General features: G+C 40.0%; 1 protein-coding gene across 1 annotated transcript in view; it reads left to right on the top strand.

Annotated features, from left to right (window-relative positions):
• The window catches only part of LOC108176237 (zinc finger protein 665-like), a 49,171-nt gene extending 24,151 nt beyond the window's left edge, over positions 1-25,020 (top strand). The window contains 4 exon segments of the mRNA XM_051841188.2: positions 16,507-16,633; positions 16,878-16,970; positions 19,429-21,288; positions 21,291-25,020. Of these exon segments, the coding sequence (XP_051697148.2) occupies positions 16,507-16,633; positions 16,878-16,970; positions 19,429-21,288; positions 21,291-21,928 (2,718 nt within the window). The 3' untranslated portion in view covers positions 21,929-25,020.
• Positions 25,021-25,895: the final 875 nt, after the last annotated feature.

Below are 25,895 nucleotides of genomic sequence, written 5' to 3'. Positions count from 1 at the left end.
TGGCCGTGGGATGGAGATGGGTATTCAGACCTTTTGAGCTGAATTGTATATGAGCTGAATGTAGGTTGCACCTCTGTCACTATTTACTCATCTTTTAGATTAGCAGAGCAACAATACTAGTGAAATGTCTTCACTGTGAAATGTGTGTACGCTGACTTACACTGTGTTGCAATTGCATTTATGGGGTTTCTGGTGTATCTTCTTTAAATGAAGTTTCTTATTTCCTGCACTGTATAGCCTTCCCAGTGCTACTCATTTGAGGTTACAGAACTTATACAATAAACAGTTTCTGGGAACATGGAAGTTTGGGTACTGGGGGACAGTCCCATTTCCTTTGGAAGTGAGAAGTTTTTATGGCATTTGAAGAAGGGAGCTCAATAAATAGGAATCTTTTCTAACAGAATACAACTTAATGCTCTCTGAGATAACACCTTAAGGCTCAGAGCAGAGAGAAGAATCATTAAAAAGTAAAGATCCTAGTTGCATGGTTCAAGCAGTTATGGATCATACTGACCAGAGTGAACAAGATGTACTTAATATTACATTACCTCATCCATTAGTTTTCAAAACTTGGTGGTAATAGAAGTTCTGGACCAGCATTCAAAAGAGAGTTGTGAGTGGATTAGAAAGACAGTGGTCTTAAGGGTGCAGCCTGGAGTGGAGGGATAACCTCTCCAGTCTGAGAGTCACTATTTGCATTGCTTCCTACCACATGCCCATTACATCATTCCACTATCAGGATCTCTAGAAATGGAGGTCTGTAAAATCTAGTCTGTTATATACTTGGTACCTGGGCTATGCTTCTGCCCACTATATTCTTTTTCTCTTTAACTTTTATTTAATAAATATAAATTTCCAAAGTACAGCTTTTGGATTACAATGGCTTCCCCCCCCATAACTTCCCTCCCACCTGCAACCCTCCCATCTCCGGCTCCTTCTCCCATTCCATTCACATCAAGATTCATTTTCAATTATCTCTATATACAGAAGATCAATTTAGCATATATTAAGTAAAGATTTCAACAGTTTGCACCCACACAGAAACACAAAGTGTAAAGTACTGTTTGAGTACTAGTTATAGCATTAATTCACATTGAACAACATATTAAGTACAGAAATCCTACATGGTGAGTAAGTGCACAGTGACTCCTGTTGTTGATTTAACTATTGACAGTCTTGTTTATGGCATCAGTAATCACCCTAGGCTCTTGTCATGTGTTGCCAAGGCTGTGGAAGCCTTTTGAGTTCACCAACTCCGATCTTACTTAGACAAGGTCATACAAAGTGGAAGTTCTCTCCTGCCTTCAGAGAAAGGTAGCTCCTTCTTTGAAGGCCTGTTCTATCCATTGAGATATCACTCACAGGGATCTTTTATTTAGGCTTTTATTTCTTATTTTTTTATTTTTTTTCCAGTGTGTCTTGGCTTTCCATGCCTAAAATACTCTCATGGGCTCTTCAGCCAGATCCAAATGCCTTAAGGGCTGATTCTGAGGCCAGAGTGCTGTTTAGGGCATCTGCCATTCTATAAGCCTGCTGTGTATCCTGCTTCCCATGATGGATCGTTCTCTCCTTTTTAATTCTATCAGTTACTATTAGCAGATACTATTCTTGCTTATGTGATCCCTTTGACTCTTAATCCTATCATTATGATCAATTGTGAACTGAAATTTATCACTTTGACTAGTGACATGGCGTTGGTATATGCCACCTTGATGGGATTGAATTGGAATCCCCTGGCACGTTTTTAAATCTACCATTTGGGGCAAATCTGATTGAGCATGTCCCAAATTGTACATCTCCTCCCTCTCTTATTCACACTCTTATATTTAACAAGGACCACTTTTCAGTTAAAGTTAAACACCTAAGAATAATTGTGTGTTAAAGAGTTCAACCAAAGTATTAAGTAGAACAAAAAAGTACTAAAAGGGATAAAGTATTAAGTTGTTCATCAATAGATAGGAAAAGGGGTGATCAAGTCACTGTTTCTCAAAATGTCCATTTCACTTCAACAGGCTTCCTTTTAGGTGCTTGGTTAGTTGTCACAGATCAGGGAGAACATATGATATTTGTCCCTTTGGGACTGGATTAATTCACTCAGCATGATGTTTTCCAGATTCCTCCATTTTGTTGCAAATGACCGGGTTTTGTTGTTTTTGACTGCTGTATAGTATTCTATAGAGTACCTGTCCCATAATTTCTTTATCCAGTCTACCAGGTCTTAGCTATTGTGAATTGAGCTGCGATAAACATTAGGGTGCAGACCGCTTTTTTGTTTGCCAATTTAAATTCCTTTGGGTAAATTCCAAGGAGTGGGATGGCTGGGTTGTATGGTAGGGTTATATTCAGGATTCTGAGGAATCTCCAGACTGATTTTCATAGTGGCTTGACCAGTTTGCATTACCACCAACAGTGGGTTAGTGTCCCTTTTTCCCCACATCCTTGCCAGCATCTGTTGTTGGTAGATTTCTGTATGTGAGCCATTCCTTTTTTTTTTTTTTTTTTGACAGGCAGAGTGGACAGTGAGAGAGAGAGACAGAGAGAAAGGTCTTCCTTTGCCGTTGGTTCACCCTCCAATGGCCGCCGCGGCCGGTGTGCTGCGGCAGGCACACCGCGCTGATCTGATGGCAGGAGTCAGGAGCCAGGTGCGTTTCCTGGTCTCCCATGGGGTGCAGGGCCCAAGTACCTGGGCCATCCTCCACTGCACTCCCTGGCCACAGCAGAGGGCTGGCCTGGAAGAGGGGCAACCGGGACAGAATCCGGCGCCCTGACCGGGACTAGAACCCTGTGTGCCGGCGCCACTAGGCGGAGGATTAGCCTAGTGAGCTGCGGCACCGGCCTGTATGTGAGCCATTCTAACCAAGGTGAGGTGAAACCTCATTATGGTTTTGATTTGCATTTCTCTGATGGTTAGTGATCCTGAACATTTTTTATGTGTCTGTTGGCCATTTGGATTTCCTCTTTTGAAAAAAATGTCTGTGAGGTCCTTGGCCCATCTCTTGAGTGGGTTGTTTGTTTTGTTTTGGAGATTCTTGATCTCTTTGTAGATTCTGGTTATCAACCCTTTATCTGTAGCATAGTTTGCAAATATTTTTTCCCATTCTATTGGTCACCTCTTCACTTTCCTGACTGTTTCTTTTGCAGTACAGAAACTTCTCAATTTGATGCAATCCCAAATGTTAATTTTGGCTTTGACTGCCTGTGCCTCTGGGGTATTTTCCAAGAAGTCTTTGCCGGTGCCAATGTCTTGCAGGGTTTCTCCAATGCTGTCTAAAAATTTGCTGATGTTGGGTCATAGATTTAGATCTTTAATCCATGTTGAGTGGATTTTTGTGTAAGGTGTAAAGTAGGTGCCTTCCTTCAAGCTTCTGCATGTGGAAATCCAATTTTCCCAGCACCATTTATTGAATAGACTGTCCTTACTCCAGGGATTGATTTTGGATCCTTGATCAAATATAAGTTGGCTATAGATGTTTGGATTTCTGGTGTTTCTATTCTGGTGCATTGGTCTATCCATCTGTTTCTGTACCAGTACCATGCTGTTTTGATTACAACTGCCCTGTAGTATGTCCTGAAATCTGGTATTGTGATGCCTCCGGCTTTGTTTTTGTTGTACAAAATTGCTTTATCTATTCGAGATCTCCTGTTTCTCCATATGAATTTCAGCATCATTTTTTTCCAGATCTGAGAAGAATGGCTTCGGTATTTTGATTGTTATCGCATTGAATCTATAAATTGCTTTTGGGAGAATGGACATTTCCATGCTATTGATTCTTCCAATCCATGAGCATGGAAGATTTTTCCATTTCTTGGTATCCTCTTCTATTTCTTTCTTTAAGATTTTGTAATTCTCATCGTAGAGCTCTTTAACGTCCTTGGTTAAGTTTATTCCAAGGTATTTGATTGTTTTTGTAGCTGTTGTGAATGGGATTGATCTTAGCAGTTCTTTCTCAGCCATGGCATTGCCTGTGTATACAAAGGCTGTTGATTTTTGTTCATTGATTTTATATCCTGCTACTTTGCAAACTCTTCTATGAGTTCCAATAGTCTCTCAGTAGAGTTCTTTGGATCCCCTAGATAAAGAATCATATCATCTGCAAAGAGGGATAGTTTGAGTTTTTCCTTCCCAATTTGTATCCCTTTAATTTCTTTTTCTTGTCTGATGGCTCTGGCTAAAACGTCCAGAACTATGTTGACTAGCAGTGGTGAGAGTGGGCATCCCTGTCTGTACAAGATCTCAGTGGAAATGCTTCCAACATTTCCCCATTCAATAGGATGCTGGCCATGGGTTTTTCATAAATTGCTTTGATTGTATAGAGGAATGTTCCTTTTATACCCAATTTGCTTAGAGTTTTCATCATGAAATGGTGTTGTATTTTATCAAATGCTTTCTCTGCATCTATTGAGATAATCATATGGTTTTTCTTCTGCAGTCTGTTAATGTGGTGTATCACATTGATTGATTTCCGAACATTGAACCATCCCTGTATACCAGGGATAAATCCCACTTGGTCTGGGTGGATGATTTTCCTGATGTGTTATTGCATTCTGTTAGGCAGAATTTTATTGAGTTTTTTTCATCTATGTTCATCAGGGATATTGGTCTGAATGTTCTTTAAATGCTGCATCTTTTTCCAGCTTAGGAATTAAAGTGATGCTGGCTTCATAGAAAGAATTTGGAAGGATTCCCTCTTTTTTGATTGTTCTGAATAGTTTGAGAAGAATTGGAGTTAGTTCTTCTTTAAATGTCTGGTAGAATTCAGCAGCGAATCCATCTGGTCCTGGGCTTTTCTTTCTTGGGAGGGCCTTTATTTCTATCTCAGTTATGGGTCTGTTTAGATTTTCTAGGTCTTTCTGGTTCAATTTAGGTAGGTTGCCTGTGTCCAGGAATCTATCCATTTCTGACAGTTTTCCCTGTTTGCTGGCATACAAGTCCTTGTAGTAATTTCTGATGACTCTTTTTAAATCTTTGGCGTCTGTTGTTATGTTTCCTTTTTCATATCTGATTTTATTGATTTGGTCTTTTCTTTTTTTAGTTAGTTGGGCCAATGGTGTGTCAATTATATTTATTTTTTCAAAAAAAAAAAAAAACCAGCTCTTTGTTTGGCTGATCTTTAGTAATTTTTTTTTATTCAATCCTGTTGATTTCTTCTCTGATTTTAATTATTTCTCTTCTACTAGATTTGGGTCTGGTTTTTTGCAGTTTTTCTAGATTCTTGAGATGAATTGAATGCTCATTTATTTGGTGTTTTTCCAATTTCTTGATGTAGGCACCTATTGCTATAACCTTTCCTCTTAACACTACTTTTGCTGTATCCCATAAGTTTGATATGTTTTGTTGTTATCTTCATTTACTTCCAGAAAGTTTTTGATTTCTCTTTTGATTTCTTCTATGACCCAGTGTTCATTCAGGAGCATGTTGTTCAATCTCCATGTGTTGGCATATGCTCTAGGGATTTCTGAGTTGCTAATTTCCAACTTCATTCCACTATGGTGTGAGAAGCTGCATCGTATGATTCTAATTCTTTTAAATTTGCAGAGACTTGCTTTATGGGCTAGTATGTGGTCAGTCCTAGAGTAGGTTCCATGCACTGCTGAGAAGAATTTAAATTCTTTAAGTGTAGGATTGAAAGTTCTGTAGATATCTGTTAGATCCATTTGGGCAATAGTGTCAATTGAATCTGTTGTTTCCTTATTGATCTTCTGTCGGGTTGATCTATTTCTGAGAGTGGAGTATTGAAGTCCCCCAATACTATTATATTGGAGTCTATGTCTCCCTTTTAACTCCCTTAACATATCTTTTAAATAAACCAGTGCCCTGTAATTAGGTGCATATCCATTTATAATAGTTACGTCTTCCTGTTGAATTGTTCTTTTAATCATTATATAGTGCCCCTCTTTGTCTCTTAACAGTTTTTGTGTTAAAGTTTATTTTGTCTGATATTAATATGGCTACACCTGCTATTTTTTTTTGGTTTCTGTTGTCATGGAATACATTTTTCCAACCTTTTACTTTCAGTCTGTATGCATCTTTGTTGGAAAGATGTGTTTCTTTCTTTTTTTCTTTTTTTTTTTTTTTTGGAAAGGCAGAGTGGACACTGAGAGACAGAGGGAAAGGTCTTTCTTTTGCTGTTGGTTCACCCTCCAATGGCCGCCGTGGCTGGTGCACCACACTGATCCGATGGCAGGAGCCAGGTACTTATCCTGGTCTCCCATGGAGTGCAGGGCCCAAGTACTTGGGCCATCCTCCACTGCACTCCCTGGCCACAGCAGAGAGCTGGCCTGGGAGAGGGGCAACCGGGACAGAATCTGGCGCCCCAACCGGGACTAGAACCTGGTTTGCCGGTGCCGCAAGGCAGAGGATTAGCCTAGTGAGCCACGGGGCTCGCTTGGAAAGATGTGTTTCTTGTAGGCAGGAAATAGATGGGTTTTTTTCCTTAATCCTTTCGTACAGTCCGTGTCTTTTAACTGGAGATTTGAGTCCATTAACATTCAATGTGACTGTTGATAAGTAGTAACTTTGCCCTGCCATTTTCCCAAAGATATTTCTAATATATGCTTTGAAATTCCTGTGATCTTTTACTGGGAGATTTTCTTCCTTTACCTTTTTTCATATTTATGGCTGTGTTTCTGTGTTTCTCTGTGTAACAAATCTTTAAGTATCTTTTGCAGGGCTGGACGAGTGGTGACAAATTCTTTCAATGTCTGTTTGCTATGAAAGGTTTTATTTCACCTTCATTCACAAATGAGAGCTTAGCAGGATATAATATTCTGGGCTGGCAATTTGTCTCTCTTAGTGCCTGGGCTATATCTTGCCATTCCCTCCTAACATGTTGGGTTTCTGATGAGAAGTCAGCTGTGAGTCTAATTGGAGATCCTCTGAGAGTAATCTGATGTTTCTCTCTTGCACATTTTAGAATCTTTTGTTTATGTTTCACTGTAGTGAGTTTGATTACAACGTGTCATGTCAAAAATCTCTTTTGGTCATGTTTATTAGGCATTCTATGAGCTTCCTATTCTAGGATGTTTCTGTCCTTCTCCAAATTCAGGAAGTTTTCTGCTAGTATCTCACTAAAAAGTCCTTTCTCTCTCTCCATGCCTTCAGGAACTCCTAGAACCTGAATGTTGGGTTTTTTAATAGTATCCTGTAGATTCCCAACAATATTTTTTAGATTTCTAATTTCCTCTTCTTTTCTTTGGTTTCACTGTATGCTTTCCTGTGCTCTGTCTTCTAAGTTTGGTAGTCTTTCTTTTTAAGGCTCTCAAATGCATTTGTCATTTGATCTATTGAATTCTTCATTTCATTTTGATTTCTCTTCACTATCACAATTTCATGTTCTACTAATTGCTTCATGTAATTTTGATTTTTCCTTAAGATTTCATTTTCATGAGAGAGATTTTCTACCCTGTCCAGTAAGGATTTCTGTAGTTCAAGAATTTGTTTTTGAGAACTTCTACGTGTTCTTATCATATATTTTTGGAAATCCATATCTTGCATTTCTTCTATCTCATCACCTTTATAATCTTGGCTTGGAGTGTCTTGTTCACTTGGGGGCATCATAATGTCTTCCTTGTTCTTGTTTCCTCAGTTTCTGCATTTCTTGCTTGGCATTATGGAGATATTTTTTGGTTTTCTTCTTCTTCTTCTTTTTTTTTTTTTTTTTTTTTTTTGCTGTTGTGGTTTTTCTTATTATACTATGACTCGATTAAGTGGACAGTCTGCTTTTGATGGATCCTTAGAGGCTTGTGATGGGTGTGGCCAGATAGCTCTGTTTGATTCTTCAGGGTTAAGGGTGACACACCCAGGTTAGACATATTAAATTTTTTCTCTTTCTCTCTCTTTTTTTTTTTTTTTGTTTGTTTGTTAAGAAGGGAAGTAATTCCTCACAGCTGAGTGGAATTGAAGGCAGTCAGTGTCTGAACTATGGCCCCTGTGGGTATAATATTCGTCTGCTCTGTCCCAAGGACCACACAAAGGATCTATGCAGTCCTCAGTGTAAGCTCAGATTCCCCTGCAGTCTTCCACCAGGATGCCAAGGTTAGCAAGTTTGCAGTGTCTCCCAAGAGTACTCACATCTCAGGCACTCCATGAGTTCTCTCACACACCCTCAATTTTTTTTTTCACAGTCACAGTTCATAAGCTCCCACACATCACTAGGTCCTAACCTCCTTTTATTTCTTGCACCAGAGTCAGGTTTTTCTGCTTGGCTGAGGGTGGGCACAGCCCTGAGGTGGCACAGGTTTTACATATGTCCAAAATGGTGCCTGCTCTTTGTCTTGCTCACCTTTGTAAGGTGAGTGGAGAGAGAGAATCATGTCCATACTGGTCCCTTTTATTTTATTTTATTTTATGTTATTTTATTTTATTTATTTTATTTCTCTCTTTTAGTTAGCCTAGTGGACTTTCCCCCACAGGGCTTCAAGCCTCATTCCCTCTAGGCTCTTCCTGCGACTTCCCTGCCAGTGTCTTAGGCTACTGAGGTTTTGCCTCACCTCCCTTTCCAGCACTGGCGTGTAGACTTGGCAGCTGGGGTCCCGAGCCATGGGCACCCATGCCCTCCACATAGGTCCACCTTTTCCCACTAGTTCTGGAAGAGTTTCTTCTGCAGTTTTTTCCCCTAACTCTTCCCTGAAACTACAGTATCTCCACTTTTATTAAACTATCTTTTCTTGGACTATTAGTGTGCTCCCTCCCTATTCCACCATCTTGGAGGACTCTTGCCCCCTGTATTCTAATAGTCCTTCATGGTAGCTCAAGGAAGTTTTGCCAGGATCTCTGTAAAAAAGATGAAATAAATTGTATTTCAGGAGAAAAGTGCTTTGTGTAGTGTCACATGATTTGTAAATACCCAGCACCTTAACTTCTGCCTAATGTTCTCTATCTTGCCACACTTAATTAAAAAACATTTATTTTTCAGATCCATTTCAGAAATTGTCACCAGTTCAAATAGTACTGCTTTAGAAAACTTTCATGAGCATGCCTTCCTTTTGCTACTAATGCAATGTTTGGAGTGTATGACTTCAAAAAGCATATCATGAGGCTAGTGCTGTGGCACAGTGGGTTAATGCCCTGGCCTGAAGTGCCCACATCTCATATTGGCACGGGTTCAAGACTCAGCTGCTCCACTTCTGATCCAGCTCTCTGCTATGGCCTGGGAAAGCAGTAGAAGATGGCTCAAGTCCTTGGGTTCCTGCACCCATGTGGGAGACCTGGAAGAAGCTCCTGGGTCCTGGCTTTGGTTGGTGCAGCTCCGGCCATTGCAGCCATTTGCAGAGTGAGCCATCAGATGGAAGATCTCTCTCTCTCTCTCTCTGAATAAATTTGACTTTCACATAAATAAATACATCTTTAAAAAAAAACAAAAAGCATATCATAAAAATTTTCCCCCTTTCAGTAATTTCTTCTTGAACAATATGCAGTATACATGCAGCTACAGAAAATTACTGTGAACCTTTATCCTGCCTTCTGAGATAGTAAAATTATATTAAATTAGATTTCATATAATAAGCTTCTTAAAATATAAACCAAAAGAACACAATGACCATATATAAGCGGAAATGTGAAGAACAACCTTATGGTCTCCAGATAATTTATTTTTATGAATCCCAGGACTTTTTTTTTTTTTTAGTAGCAGCTTTTCTAAGGTCTAATTGATAGGCAAAGATTGTGTTTATAGGAGCTTTTTTTTTAACTTTTATTTAATGAATATAAATTTCCAAAGTACAGCTTATGGATTACAATGGCTTTCCCCCCATAACATCTCTCCCACCCGCATCCCTCCCCTCTCCCACTCCCTCTCCCTTTCCATTCACATGAGGATTCATTTTTGATTCTCTTTATATACAGAAGATCAGTTTACCATACATTAAGTAAAGTTTTCAACAGTTTGCTACCACACAAACATCAAGTGAAAAATAATAGATGATTTTTTAAATGATGATGAAATCAGATCAGACCTATTGTCATGTTTAATACCAGTGAGAGTCAAGTTGGGAATTGATAATTTCTTCTTCTTCTTCTTCTTCTTTTTTTTTTTTTTTTACAGAAGATCAGTTTAGTATACATTAAGTAAAGATTTCAACAGTTTGCACCCCCATAGAAACACAAAGTGAAATATGCTGTTTGAGTACTCATTATAGCATTAAGTCTCAATGTACAGCACATTAAGGACAGAGATCCTACATGAGGAGTAAGTGCACAGTGACTCCTGTTGTTGACTTTACAAATTGACACTCCTGTTTATGGCATCAGTAATCTCCCTATGCACCAATCATGAGTTTCCAAGGCTATGGAAGCCCCTTGAGTTCTCCAACTCTTATCTTGTTTAGACAAGGTCATAGTCAAAGTGGAGGTTCTCTCCTCCCTTCAGAGAAAGGTACCTCCTTCTTTGAAGACCTGTTCTTTCCACTGAGATCTCACTCACAGAGATCTTTCATTTAGGGTTTTTTTTTTTTTTTTTCCCAGAGTGTCTTGGCTTTCCATGCCTGAAATACTCTCATGGGCTTTTCAGCCCATGAGATCGGAATGCCTTTAGGGCTGATTCTGAGGCCAGAGTGCTGTTTAGGACATCCACCATTCTATGAGTCTGCTGAGTATCTCACTTCCCATGTTGGATCACTCTCCCCTTTATTTATTCTATCAGTTAGTATTAGCAGGTACTAGACTTGTTTATGTGATTCCTTTGACTCTTAGTCCTTTCATTATGATCAATTGTGAACTGAAATTGATCACTTGGACTAGTGAGATGGCATTGGTATATGCCACCTTGATGGGATTGAATTGGAGTCCCCTGGTATGTTTCTAACTCTACCATTTGGGGCAAGTCAGCTTGAGCATGTCCCAAATTGTACATCTCTTCCCTCTCTTATTCCTACTCTTATGTTTAACAGGGATCACATTTCAGTTAAATTTCAACACTTAAGAATAACTGTGTATTAATTACAGAATTAAACCAGTCATATTAAGTAGAACAGACAAAAAAACTACTAAGAGGGATAATGTATTAAGTTGTTCATTAACAGTCAGGGCTATGCTGATCAAGTCACCATTTCTCATAGTGTCCATTTCACTTCAGGAGGTTTCCTTTTTGGTGTTCAGTCAGTTGTCACCGATCAGGGAGAACCTATGGTATTTGTCCCTTTGGGACTGGCTTATTTCACTCAGCATGATGTGTTCCAGATTCCTCCATTTTGTTGCAAATGACTGGATTTCGTTGTTTCTTACTGTGGTATAGTATTCTAAAGAGTACATATCCCATAATTTCTTTATCCAGTCTACCGTTGATGGGCATTTAGGTTGGTTCCAGGTCTTAGCTATTGTGAATTGAGCTGCGATAAACATTAGGGTGCAGACCGCTTTTTTGTTTGCCAATTTAAATTCCTTTGGGTAAATTCCAAGGAGTGGGATGGCTGGGTCAAACGGTAGGGTTATCTTCAGGTTTCTGAGGAATCTCCAGACTGACTTCCATAGTGGCTTGACCAGTTTGCATTCCCACCAACAGTGGGTTAGTGTCCCTTTTTCCCCACATCCTTGCCAGCATCTGTTGTTGGTAGATTTCTGCATCTGAGCCATTCTATCCGGGGTGAGGTGAAACCTCATTGTGGTTTTGATTTGCATTTCCCTGATTGCTAATGACCTTGAACATTTTTTCATGTGCCTGTTGGCCATTGGGAACTTCCAAATGAAATTTTGAAGTTGTATGCATTGTAGTTTGCATGTAATTCAACTTTCTGCCATACTTACTGATATATATCAGCATTTGATGTAGGACAAATCAGAAAACACAATGGCTTAACAAATAGCCATTTGATTTGCAGTTCTGACTCTGTGTTTTGGGCTGTACTCAGCTGGGCAGTTCCTATGATCAGTCCAGGAGCAGAAATGAGAGTTTAGCCATTTGGGGAACTGATTGAGGCTTCACTTAAGTGTCTGAGGTTTGTGGTGAATCTTGGCTATATATTATCTCTTTTTTCTTTTTTTGACAGGCAGAGTTAGTGAGAGAGAGAGAGACAGAGAGAAATGCCTTCCTTCCATTGGTTCACCCCCCAAATGGCTGCTATGGCCAGCATGCTGTGCTGATCCAAAACTAGGAGACAGGCACTTCCTCCTGGTCTCCCTTGTGGGTGCATGGCCCAAGAACTTGGGCCATCCTCCACTGCCTTCCCAGGCCACAGCCGAGAACTGGACTGGAATAGGAGCAACTGGGTCAGAACCAGTACCCCAACTGAGACTGTCACCTGGAATACCAGTGCCACGGGTGGAGGATTAACCTAGTGAGCCACGGCGCCAGCCTACATACTATCTCTTCAACAGGCAGGCCCCAGGGTTTTTCAGAAGATAACTGTCAGAAAAAGAAAATCTGAGAAGGCAAATACTTTACAAAATGTCTATTTCTGGGGCTGGTTCTGTGACATAGGAAGTAAAGACACCGCCTGCAGTGCCAGCATCTCATATGGGTGTCAGTTCATGACTCAGCTGCTCCACTTCTGATCCAGCTCTTTGCTACAGCCTGGAAAAACAGTAGAAGATGGCCCAAGTCCTTTGGCCCCTGCTCCCTTGTGGGAGACCTGAAAGAAGCTCCTGGTTCATATCTTTGGATCTACACAGCTCCAGCCATTGCAGCTATCTGGGAGTGAACCTGCAGTTCGAAGACCTCTCTTTATTCCTCCTTCTCCCTCTCTCTCTTTCTCTGCCTCTCCTTCTCTCTTTGTGCAACTCTTTCATATAAATAAATATTTTACAAATTGTCTATTTCTATCACATTTACTGGTATCTCATGGGGTAAATCAATTGAAATGGTGAAATTCGTGGTCTTTTTCAAAAAGATTTATTTATTTATTTGAAAGAGTTACACACAGAGAGAGGGAGAGGCAGAGAGAGAGATAGAGTGCTCTTCCATCTGCTGGTTCACTCCCCAGTTGGCTGTAATGGCCAGAGTTATGCCAATCCAAAGCCAGGATCCAGGAGCTTCTTCTGGGTCTTCCACATGGGTACCAGGGCCCAAGGACTTGGGCCATCTTCTACTGCTTTCCCAGGCCATAGCAGAAAGCTGGATCAGAAGTGGGGCAGCTGGGAATCAAACCAGTGCCTATATGGGATGCCAGTCTGCAGGTGGCAGTTTTACCCGCTAGGCCACAGTGCCAACCCCAATCCAGGGTTTTGTGAAGGGATGAATACAGGGAAAGGTGCTACTTGGAATCATTACTGGTAAAGTGCACTGCATTAAATATACATTATGTGTATTTGTTAACTTTCTTTAGTATAAACTTTAATAACAACATAATGTTTATCTCTGATAACCTTATTCATTTGAACACTCAACTTTTCTTTTTACTTTCACATTATTATTTTACAAAATTTGTAGATAATGCTTTCATTAAACCAATGATAACTTCTGTTTAATCTCTGCCACTTAATATAGGTGGGTGCATTTTCCTATGTATTTCTATTTTTAGAGGTTTATTCCTCCACAGTGAAGCTGATGTTTTCTTGGTTAATGTATTTATTCTTCTTTATTCATTCTACTATATCCCTTTTTTCCCCACTGTTCAGTGCAGAAGGAAACCAGAGGTTTTTTTTTTTTAAGATTTCATTTATTTATTGACAGAGTTGCAGAGAGAGAAAGTCTTCTATCTGCTGGCTCACCCTCCAAATTACTGCAAAGGCTGGAGCTCAGCCGATCCAAAGCCAAGACCCAAGAGCTTCTGGGTCTCCCATGCAGGTGCAGTGGCCCAAGGACTTGGACCATGTTCCACTGCTTTCTCAGGACATAGCAGAAAGCTAGATTGTATGTTGAGGAGGCAGTACTCAAACCAGAACCCATATGGAATGCTGGCACTGTAGGCAGCAGCTTTACCCATTATGCCACAGCGTTGGCCTCTAGAGTTTTCTTTGAACTCCTGCCATTCACCTTCTCTCCCAGGTATGATTCTGGGTCCTCCACATGTTTCTAAGAGGAAAGAAAATTAATATATCACCTGTAAGTGTTTTTTTTTTTTTTTAATTATTCCCCAGCTTGTCAGTACTCATTTTAGGTGTTTAATGCTAGTTTATTTATTTATTTTTTTAGATTTTTTTAAATTTATTTGAAAGAGGTACAGAGAGGCAGAGGGGGAGAGAGAGAGAGAGTCTTCCATCTGCTGGTGCACTCCCTAGTTTGCCACAATGGCCCGAGTTGCACTGGTCCAAAGCTAGAAGTGAAGAGCTTCTTCTGGGTCTCCCACATGGGTTCAGGGGCCCAAGGACTTAGGTCATCTTCTACTGAATTCCCAGGCCATAGCAGAAAGCTGGATTGGAAGTGAAGCCACTGGGACTTGAACTGGCACCAATATGGGATGCCAGCACTGAAGGCAGTGGCTTTACCTGCTAGCCACAGTGCCAGTCCCAGTATACTAGTTAATTAAAATGGAAAATATGGGGTTGGCTCTGTGGCTCAGTGGGTTAATGCCCTGGTCTAAAGTATCGACTTCCCATATAGGCACTGGTTTGAGACCCGGCTACTCCACTTCTGTTCCAGCTCTCTACTATGGCCTGGGAAAGCAGTGGAAGATGGCCCAGGTCCTTGGGCCCCTGAACTCATGTGGGAGACCCAGAAGAAGCTCCTGGTTCCTGGCTTCAGATTGGAGCAGTTCCAGCCATTGCAGCCAATTGGGGACTGAACCAGCAGATGGAAGACCTCTCTCTCTCTCTGCCTCTCCTCTCTCTGTGTAACTCTGACTTTCAAATAAATAAATAAATCTTTACAAAATTTTAAAATAGAAAAATAAACATAAAATTTGTTATCACAGAATATACAGAAATGAATGATGAATTTGGCATGATTATGAAACATTACTGTCATCTATAATAATGCAGTTTGGTCTCTTGTCTTTCTGTTGCTATAGCAAAATATATATTTGTTACATGAATTGAGTTGAAACTAAGCACAATATGCTACATTTTTGGGGTCATGTCTGAAACATTCTACACATAGATGATGTACTGAACAGTGTTTTAGTGCTACCTATAAAGTAAACACTTAGCATTCTGCAAGAGGAAGAGTTACCTAGTGCTAGAACACAAATCAGTTAAGTTTGTTTTCAAATTGTTAGAGTAATGGAGTTCTTAATACCTTTGAGAAGTTGAATTGGATTCTGGAATAGGATAAGGAATGTGTGGAGAAAAGAATCTACTGGAGGCTCATTTATTTTTTTAAGATTATTTATTTGAAAGGTGGACTTGCAGAGATTGGGAGAGACAGGGAGACAAAAGGATATATCTTCTATCTAGTGTTCATTCCCCAAATGCCCACAATGGCTGGGACTGGGCCAGGCCAAAGCCAGGAGCCTGGGACTCCATGGGTCTCCCACATTGGTGGAAGGGTCCAAATACTCAGGCCATTTTCACTGCTCTTTCAATCAGATTAGCAGGGAACTAGATTGGAAGTGGAGCACCAAGGAGTCAAGTCCTCTGTTTACATGGGATGCCAGCATTGATGGTGGAGGCTTAGCCTGCTGGATCACAATTCTGGTGACTATTGCAAGTTCTGAAACAAATCTCTAAGCATTTTTCTCAGTGAGTCACAAATGCAGATTGTACTGCAGACATTCCCAGGTTCTCTTTTTGGGCAAATAATTCCATTGCTTTCATTTAATTATGTATAATGTCATTTCAAATGTTTATCATTTGAATGTTTTGGGCAAGTATTTCCATTGCTTTCACTTTAATTAGGTATAATGTTATTTCAATTGTTTATCAGTAGAATAATCATAGACAAGGGCAAAAGCTAATTTGTATTCTTTGTCTTACCTGTATTTTCTCTCTTAAAAATATTTATTAGCTTGATAGAGAAAAAAGTTGATGGACTGAGAGATAGAGAGCTTTGACACATTGATTCATTTCCTAGATAAGCATACCAAACAGGTGGGGCAGGACTGAAGCCAGGATTGAGGAATGGAATATAGGCCTCCTTCATTGGTGACATCACCATTGCTTCCCCAGGTTTGCATTATCTGGGAGCTAGAAACTACAGCTGGCATTGGAAGTCATGGACACTCTGAGGTGGCATCATAAACAACACTAAGCTAAATGTCTGCCCTGTCTTTTAATATATTTTTTCTCTGACATATTGGAAATGATAAGCATGGTGTTTTCCTGGAAATTGTTTTCTGTTCATTCCCATCATAGTTTCACTGATGGTTTCTTGCCTTTTTTCTCAATGCTTCTACATACTTCTCCTTAACATTGCCCAGTCAAGAGTCAGTATTGCCCCTCTTCTAGCCTGCTGTGCAATTCCCCTTGACAGATGTGGCATTTGTGATTTGAACCTCCTGTTTCCCTCTAGGTTGGGCATTTCTCACAGCCTGTAGATCATGGGTTTGACTCTGTTGAATGCTCCGTGTGGCTTTCTAAACACTCCACAAATCTAATGTGAAACCATATCCTTCCTTTTTTCCTTCATATCCATACACAACTGTCAGTGTTTATTTTGTGACAGAGTTAACATGTTGACTGGAAGTGTATTATTATAGGTAATGACAGCATTTGAAGACCTGGCTGTGTACTTTACATGGGAGGAATGGCAGAAAATGAACAATGCTCAGAAGATCCTGTACAGAGATGTGATGCTGGAGACCTACAGCAGCCTGTTCTCCTTGGGTGAGTGACACCCATCACATGCCCAGTGATAACATTTTCTTGCTATTTGACAAATAAGGGAACACTTTATAATGTTTAATATTGGGCAGGATTAGAATTTGAGTCTGTGAATAATCTGAATATCTACCATCTAACAAAAGATTCAAATTGGAACATTTGTTGCATAGCTCCTGAACCAAGCTGTAGTCCTTTAAATAACCCAAGATAGTGAGTTTACAAAGTCTTACTTTGTTTCCATTAATAGGGCACTGCATTACCAAACCTGACTTGATCTTCAAGTTGGAGCAAGGAGAAGAGCCATGGATGGTGGATGAATGCTTGAATCAGAGCCTTTCAGGTCAGTCTGCAGCTAGGACTTAAACTGGTGCCCATAAGTGATGGCAGCACCTCAGGTGGTGGCTTTACCTGCTATGCCACAATGCCAGCCCCTGGAAACTTATTTCTAACTCATTGCTCAGATTGAGTTCCCACTCATGATTTTGTCCAGGCATAGAACTTGCTCAGGACTGAATCAATAAATGTGAACTCTCTCTTTCTTAGTCTCTTTCTTTTTTTCCCTCTGTGCTTCTAAAATAAATAAGAAAATTATAGTCTGTTGGAAACATTTGAGGAGTGAACCTATAGTTGGCAAAGCTCTGTTTCTGTCTGTCTTTATCTTTATTCTGTCTCTCTTACTCTCAAGTAAGTAAATAAGTAAATGCTAAAAGATGGTCATGTGGCCGGTGCTGTGGCACAGTGAATTAACACCCTAGCCTGGAGCACCAGCATCCCATATGGGCACCAGTTTGAGACCCAGTTGCTCCACTTCTCATCTAGCTCTTGGCTATGGCCTGGGAAAGCAGTAGAAGATGGTGCAAGTCCTTGGGCTCCTGCACCTGAGGGAGACACAGAAGCAGCTCCTGGCTCCTGGCTTCAGATCAGCACAATTCTGGCCATTGTGGCCAATTGGGGAGTGAACCATTGGTTGGAAGATCTTACTCTCTTTGCCTCTCCTCTCTCTTGTAACTCTGACTTTCAAATAAATAAATCTTAAAAAAAAAAAAAATAAAAGATGGTCATGAGTAAGCCTCTGTGCTGTGACATCAGAAATTATGAAGCTAGCAATGACACTGTGGTGCAGTGTGTTAAAGCTCCAGCCTGCAACACTAGCATTTCATATTGGTGCCAGTTCAAGTCCCAGCTGGTCCTCTTCTAATCCAGCTCTCTGCTAATGCACCTGAGAAAAGTGCAGAGGTTGGCCCAAATCCTTGGCCCCCTGTACCCATGTGGGAGACAAGAAAGACACTCCTGGCTCCTAACTTCATTTTGGCCCAGCATTGGTTGTTGTTCCCATATGGGGAGTGAACCAGCAGATGAAAGACTTCTCTCTCTCTTTAATTCTAGCTTTTAAATAAATAAAGTAAATCTTTGAAAAAAGAAATCCTAAACTAAGCATGAACTTATATAAAACATGAAAATAAGTGATCCTAGACTCACCAAGAAAGTAATGAGATTTTGAGACCTAAGGTCAAGTAGCCTCATGGGGTTATGTTGAGTGGCTCAGATTTCTTGAAGGGTGGAGTTTGAAGTATGATTTCTCTCTTATTTTCAGTATCATTGAAAAATATGCAAATAAAAAGATAAGAAAAACATAGGAAATGAAGCTTTCAGTGAAAATAGGAGGCAACTGATCAAATGCCTCCAGAAATTCAAATTATCACACAGGAATGTTTCTAGAAAGACTTTAGAGGAGGTAACCAGCACTGATGATTTCAGAATGAGTTAGAAACCACTTTTGAAAGAAGATGAGCACATCCTGGTTTGCAAAAACAAATTCTTCAAACTGATTGGGAGTGTTTAACTAAAGTCGTATATTGGGAATTTTCTGTACCTGTTGTACTTCTGAGAAGCTGAAGGTGTTGGGTGTCCTTAGGAATTTGGGGAAGCTGTCACAGAGTAGAGACAAAGTAGTTTTTCATTTGAAAAATCCCACAAATGACGTTTACCTAGGAAGACTGAGCATGAGACACTCATAGATTTAAGTCCTACTCCTTAAATGTTGTCCTGCTTAAAGTACAGGCACATTTCACTCTTCTCCACCTGCAAGTAAATGATCAGTAAAACTTTTTCATGTTTATGGTTGAGATATCAGAGAAGCAAAAAGCACACAATTTTTATAAAAATAAACTGGAGAAAAAGCACAGGGAAAAAATGGTTGCTAGGTAGTGGGTGAATGTTTTTATTACATATTTGCCCATTCTTTAAAATATTTTATAGTTATTTCATCTTTGTGAAAGGCAGAGTGATAGTGAGAGAAGAGAGAGAGAGAAAGAGGTCCTCTATTAGCTCACTTCCCAGATGCCTGCAACACTTAGGTCTAACTAGTCTGAAGCCAAAACTCTAGAATCCCTCTAGTCTTCCCTAGTTTCTCACAGGTTCCCAGGCACATGAACCATTATCTGGTTCCTTCCAGTTTACATAGGCAGAGAGCTGTACTGAAAGCAGAGTAGCCAGGGCTCAAACTGACACTGTTTTGAGATGCAGGTATCCCACACATCATAGCACAAAAGTCATTCTACCATCCTTGACAAATTCCCATAGTAGAACGGATCATGTTTGAACATTGGGAAACCTTATGGTATATTAATGTATTAAGGAGAAAAACCATATAATGGTCACAAATAAGTACCTCATACTGATTTTGTGAACATCTTATGCCATTTGGATAACAAGTAACTTCATTCCCTTTACATGAGTATGCCAGGAGAAACAGTTACATGTGATTCAGTGACATGATTGCTTTTTTCTCATTTCAGTGGTCATGAAAAGGGATGACCTGATTAGGATCAACCAGGAAAGTCAGGACAAAAATCTGAATCAGGATTTTATGAAAAATAACAAGACATCAGCTCTCAAGAGAATTGAATTAAGAAAAACACTTAGTTTAAATTCAAGCCATGTTCCAACACTGATTATTAAAAAGGGAATCTATTCAGGATTGAAGCCTGAGGAATGCAATAAATGTCACACTGTGTATCCCCCCAGTGGGCCTGATCAACTACAGGCTGGAGAGAAATTTGATAACACTAAGATACCTGGAAAATCTCTCCAGTTCTGTGAGCCTCTTAGTCAGCTTGACAATATTCACATCATGAAGCAGCCATTTGGACCCACTGGACAAGCAAAAGTCTTCACAAGAAAGATGTTCTGTAAATCTGAGAGGGTTCATATGGCAGAAAACCATAATAAGTCAACTGTCCCTTTTGGAAAAGCAACACAAATAGAAAAAGCTATCCATGAAAATTCTAGCCTCAATATGCATCAACAAACTCACACAAGAAAGAAATTTTATAAGTACATTATGTATGTTGAACCTGTCATTCACCAGTCACATCTTGCAATAAACCAGAGACTAAATACAAGGGAAAAAGTTTACACATGTAAACCTTGTGGAAAATCACTCAGTTTTAATTCACCTTCCGAATGTAATGACTGTGGAAAGGCCTTTAGACAAAATTCATTCCTCAGGAAACATCAGCAAATTCACTCAGGGGAGAAACCTCATGAATGTAGTGACTGTGGAAAAGCCTTTACACAGAAGTCATACCTCATACACCATCAGCGAATTCACACAGGAGAGAAACTTCATAAATGCCTTCAATGTGGAAAAGGCTTTCTGTGGAAGTCAGACCTCATAGTACACCGGAGAATTCACACAGGGGAGAAACCTCATAAATGTAATGGCTGTGGAAAAGCCTTTGGACGCAAGTCATCCCTCCTCATACACCAGCGAATTCACACAGGGCAGAAACCTCATAAATGTAATGACTGTGGAAAAGCCTTTGGACAAAAGCCAGACCTCATCATACACCAGGAAATTCACACAGGGGAAAAACCTCATAAATGTAATGACTGTGGAAAAGCCTTTGGACGCAAGTCATCCCTCCTCATACACCAGCGAATTCACACAGGGCAGAAACCTCATAAATGTAATGACTGTGGAAAAGCCTTTGGACAAAAGTCAAACCTCATCATACACCAGCAAATTCACACAGGGGAGAAACCTCATAAATGTAATGACTGTGGAAAAGCCTTTGGACAAAAGTCACACCTCATAATACACCAACGAATTCACACAGGGGAGAAGCCTCATAAATGTAATGGCTGTGGAAAAGCCTTTGGACACAAGTCATCCTTCCTCATACACCAGCGAATTCACACAGGGGAGAAACCTCATAAATGTAATGACTGTGGAAAAGCCTTTGGACGAAAGCCAGACCTCATCATACACCAGCGAATTCACACAGGGGAGAAACCTCATAAATGTAATGACTGTGGAAAAGCCTTTGGACAAAACTCAGACCTCATCAGACACCAGCAAATTCACACAGGGGAGAAACCTCATAAATGTAATGACTGTGGAAAAGCCTTTGGACAAATGTCAGCCCTGCTCATACATCAGCGAATTCACACAGGGGAGAAACCTCATAAATGTAATGACTGTGGAAAAGCCTTTGGATGCAAGTCATCCCTCCTCATACACCAACGAATTCACACAGGGGAGAAACCTCATAAATGTAATGACTGTGGAAAAGCCTTTGGACGCAAGTCATCCCTCCTCATACATCAGCGAATTCACACAGGGCAGAAACCTCATAAATGTAATGACTGTGGAAAACCTTTGGACAAAAGTCACACCTCATCGTGCACCAGAGAATTCACACAGGGGAGAAACCTCATAAATGTAATGACTGTGGAAAAGCCTTTGGACAAAAGTCAAACCTCATCATACACCAGCAAATTCACACAGGGGAGAAACCTCATAAATGTAATGACTGTGGAAAAGCCTTTGGACACAAGTCACACCTCATCGTGCACCAGCGAATGCACACAGGGGAGAAACCTCATAAATGTAATGACTGTGGAAAAGCCTTCGGATACAAGTCAGGCCTCAGGAAACATCTGCGAATTCACACAGGAGAGAAACCTCATAAATGTAATGACTGTGGAAAACCTTTGGACAAAAGTCACACCTCATCGTGCACCAGAGAATTCACACAGGGGAGAAACCTCATAAATGTAATGACTGTGGAAAAGCCTTTTTCTATAAGTTATACTCATATGAAAACAGTTCACACAGGGCAGAAACCTTATGAATCTAGTACGTGTGGAAAAGCCTTTATAAATCATGTTATAAATCATAGCTCATATTACACCACAGAATTCACACCAGGGAGAAACTTCATGAATGCAATGACTGTAGAAAAGCCCTTGGCAATAAGTCACATCTCAGAATGCATCAGAAAATGCACATAAAGAGAAACCTTTTGGACATAATGACTTGGAAAGCTTTTTCCCATAATTCAGCCCTCATTGCACATCATCTAATTCATATGGGGGAAAACACTTTGGATATAATGCCTTTATCCATAAGTAACACCTCATAAAACATCAGAATTCACATGGGGGAGAAACCTTATGAATGGAATGAATGTTGGAAAACTCTGCCAAAATTACACAATATAACATCAGAGAATTTATTACATGATGGAAATCTTGTAATAAATGTGGGAAAGCCTTTTGTCAGAAGGAATACCTCATAACATGTAGATCAAACAAGGGAGAGAACTTAAGGATATAATGAATGTGAAGGACTTTTTCCAAAGTCAACATAACCATGTGACAGAGCCTTTTGCTGGAAATTACATCCCATACAATAGGCACTCCCATAAGGAAGAAAGGTTGGGACCAGCGCTGTGGCACAGTAGGTTAAAGCCCTGGCCTGAAATGCAGGCATACCATGTGGGCACTGGTTCTAGTCCCAGTTGCTCCTCTTCTGATCCAGCTCTCTGCTATGTCCTAGGAAAGCAGTAGAAGATGTCCCTGCACCCACGTGGGAGACCCAGAAGAAGCTCCTGACTCCTGGCTTTGGATCACTGCAGCTCCAGCCATTGCATCCATCTGGGGAGTGAACTAGCAGATGGAAGACCTCTTTCTGCTTCCCTGTCTCTCTCTAACTCTGACTTTCAAATAAATAACACAAATTGTTAAAGAAAATGAAGAATTTCAGAAATATTATTAGTGTGACAAAAAGCCATTTGTCAGAAATGGCATTATACATCAGAAAATTCACACAAGTGGTTTCTTAGGAGTGTAATGAATGTGGAAGTATATTTTCATAGAATTCAGGTTTGCATAAATATGCAACTCAAGAAAGGCGATACCCTTCAAGTGCAATAGAACTCAAAAAACCATAGCCAGAAATTAAACATCAGGCCGGCGCTGTGGAGCAATAGGTTAATCCTCCACCTGCTATGCTGGCATCCCATATGGGTGCAAGTTCTAGTCCCAGCTGCCCCTCTTCAATCCAGCTCTCTACTGTGGCTTGGGAAAGCAGTAGAAGACAGCCCAAGTGCTTGGGCCTCTGCACTCACATGGAAGACTAGGAAGAAGCACCTGGCTCCTGGCTTCAGATCAGTGCAGCTCTGGCCACTGTGGCCATTTGAGGAGTGAACCAACAGAAGGAAGACCTTTATCTCTGTCTCTCTCACTGTCTGTAGCTCTACCTGTCAAATAAATAAAAATCTTAAAAAAAAAGAAATTAAACATCAACTAACACCAGAGAATTCATACAGTAAAATGTCAATTTAATGAATGTGAAAAAATTTTCTGCCATTAATCAATTCACATGAAGAGACTCTGAAATGAGAAAACATACATGCATAGAAAAGTTATGTACCATATGTCACCTGTCAATGGTTACCTGACAACTCACAGAAAGAAAAAATCCTATGATTTATTGTAATAGGAAATACCTTTATTATTAGGCAAACTTCCACAAAACATAGCAAGATTACAGAGAGAAGTCCCTGAAGTATAATTTGTTTGGAAGAATTCTTTGGTGGAATCACACCTTAGTGAGTATTGGGCAGTTTTCATAATGAATTGTGACAGAGAGTGGTTAACCGCTCTTCAGAAATTTTTCTCTTATTCAACCAGAACTTTTGGTTTCTCATTATTCTGAGTGGAATCAAGTATATGAACTGAACTGTGCTCTCTTGTGTAAATTTTGTTAATAAATATTTAAAAGTTGAGTAACAGTTATTTCAACAGTTATTTGGAATACCATCTTCATCAATTACAAAGTTACTTGTTTTATAGCTGCTTTTTTGGCCACCCAGGATTCTTTCCCCTCATTATTGTAGTGCAAACCAGTGATGTGACCATAGGCATATCAAGTGACACATGTTCCAGCCATAATAGTGTACCCTGGCCCTGGATAATAAGTGTTGTGTGCAACACAAGGGAATGAGTGTGTGGTGACCTATATACCCATGAGAAATTTCAACTTATCTGTGTGCACATCTGGATTAGACTCCACTACCCAAGGTCTATTTGATTATGCAAGTAGATGTTGCCACACACATTACCCTCATTCTTTAAAGGGACAACCTCAAACCCTATAAGTTGCAACACTCATCTGAATTTTCCTGTATTACTGAATGCATAATGCCTTTTTCATTCATGATGCCACTTTTCTACTCTTTTTCATTCTATTCCTAATTGCCTTGAGACAAGAACATGGAATGAAGTCTATCCATGTCGTACCCATTGCAATAGAGAAGCAGGAGCATAAATGTAGTATTTTTTTAAAAAAAGATTTATTTATTTGAAAGTCAGAGTTACACAGAAAGAGCAGAAGCAGAGAGAGAGAATTTTCCATCCAATGCTTCACTCCCCAATTGGCCACAATGGCCAGAACTGTGCTGATCCAAAACCAGGAGCTTCCTCCAGATCGCCCATGTAGGTGCAGGGACCCAAGCACTTGGGCCTTCTACTATTTCTCAGGCCATAGCAGAGAGCTAGATTGGAAGTGGAGCAGCCGTGTCTTGAACCAGCACCCATATGGGATGCCAGCATTTCAGGTCAGGGCATTAACCTGCTGTGACACAGTGCTGGCCCCTGTAGTACATTTTTGTATTAATTTAACTTATAATTTTTCACAACCTTTTTTTGTTGCATTATTCCCTGCTCCTGCAGGTGGCCCTCATTTTTATTGAAAATGTGTATTTTTATTCCTTCCAATTTACAAAGTCCTTTCTGGATTGATATAAATCTGATTTACATTCAGTTAGTTCCTCAGGATACCCTCAGGAGGAACACTTTTCCTAGGTTGCCTGGCTATCCCATGACAACAGGGCTACAAATGCTATGATGCATCTAGCTGCAGTAGCTCTTTTATTTCCCATCTAGATAATAGCTGTGCAACTAATCCATTTCAACTCCATTACTACCCATAAGAAATAGCTCTTCATCCCTGTTTAAGTCCCCACAGCTTCTTGCAAGTGTTCATCAAATTAAATCTTATTATAAACAGATTTAATAGAAAATGAATGATGTAGCCGCTGGTAGTTTCAGTGAGGTTGAATGATTTGCTGGACTGCTGTTTTGTCTGGGTTATCTTTCATATTACTTAGAACTAATTTTTCACAATATTACTTGCCTGAGCACTTTTTCCTAGGCTCCCAGCTAAACAGGTGTTTGAAGACTAGATTTACTGTTAATTCTCACTAAGGACAGAGGTCCCACATTGAGAGCACAGATCCTTATGTGGTCCTTGGGACATAGTGAATATTATACCCACTTGATTTAGTACTCAGGCACTGGTCTCCATTGAAGAGAAGAACTCAGCTGAACAGAATATAACTCCCTTCTGATTCAAAAAAGATTTACCATGTCAAACCTGGATGTGTCACCTTAGGCATACCCTTTACCCTTGAAAACTGAACAGAGCTCTCTGGCCACACCCACTACAAGCCTCTAGAGATTCAGTGAAAGCAGAAAGTCCATTTATCTATAGTCATAATACAATGATAAAAACTGCCAGAAAAAAAAAAAAAAGACGAGTATTTCCACAAATGCCAAATGCAACAATCCAAGAAGCAAGAATAAGGAAAACATCATCATGCTCCCAAAAGAACATGACATTCCAATACTAGGTCATGAAGATGATGAGAGAAGAAATGCAAGAAATAGAACTCAAAAATTTGGTCATAAGATTACATAGAAGTAATCAAAAGCAAATGCACAAACTACTGAAATCCATGAAGGACATGAAAGAAAATATCTCCCATGAAATAAAAATTATCAGGAGGAATCAAGATAAAATGAAGAATTCAACAGAACATGAAACTGAGATATTAAAAAGAAATCAAAATGAAATGAAGAATTCAATACAACAAATAAAAAAAGCAGTGGAGAGCCTTAAAAACAGAATCAGTGA

Source organism: Oryctolagus cuniculus, unplaced genomic scaffold, assembly GCF_964237555.1.
Source record: "Oryctolagus cuniculus unplaced genomic scaffold, mOryCun1.1 SCAFFOLD_68, whole genome shotgun sequence".
In the NCBI taxonomy this organism is placed as follows: Eukaryota; Metazoa; Chordata; class Mammalia; order Lagomorpha; family Leporidae; genus Oryctolagus; species Oryctolagus cuniculus.
Note: the sequence above shows the minus strand (reverse complement) of the source record. Positions and strands in the feature narration are given on the sequence as shown.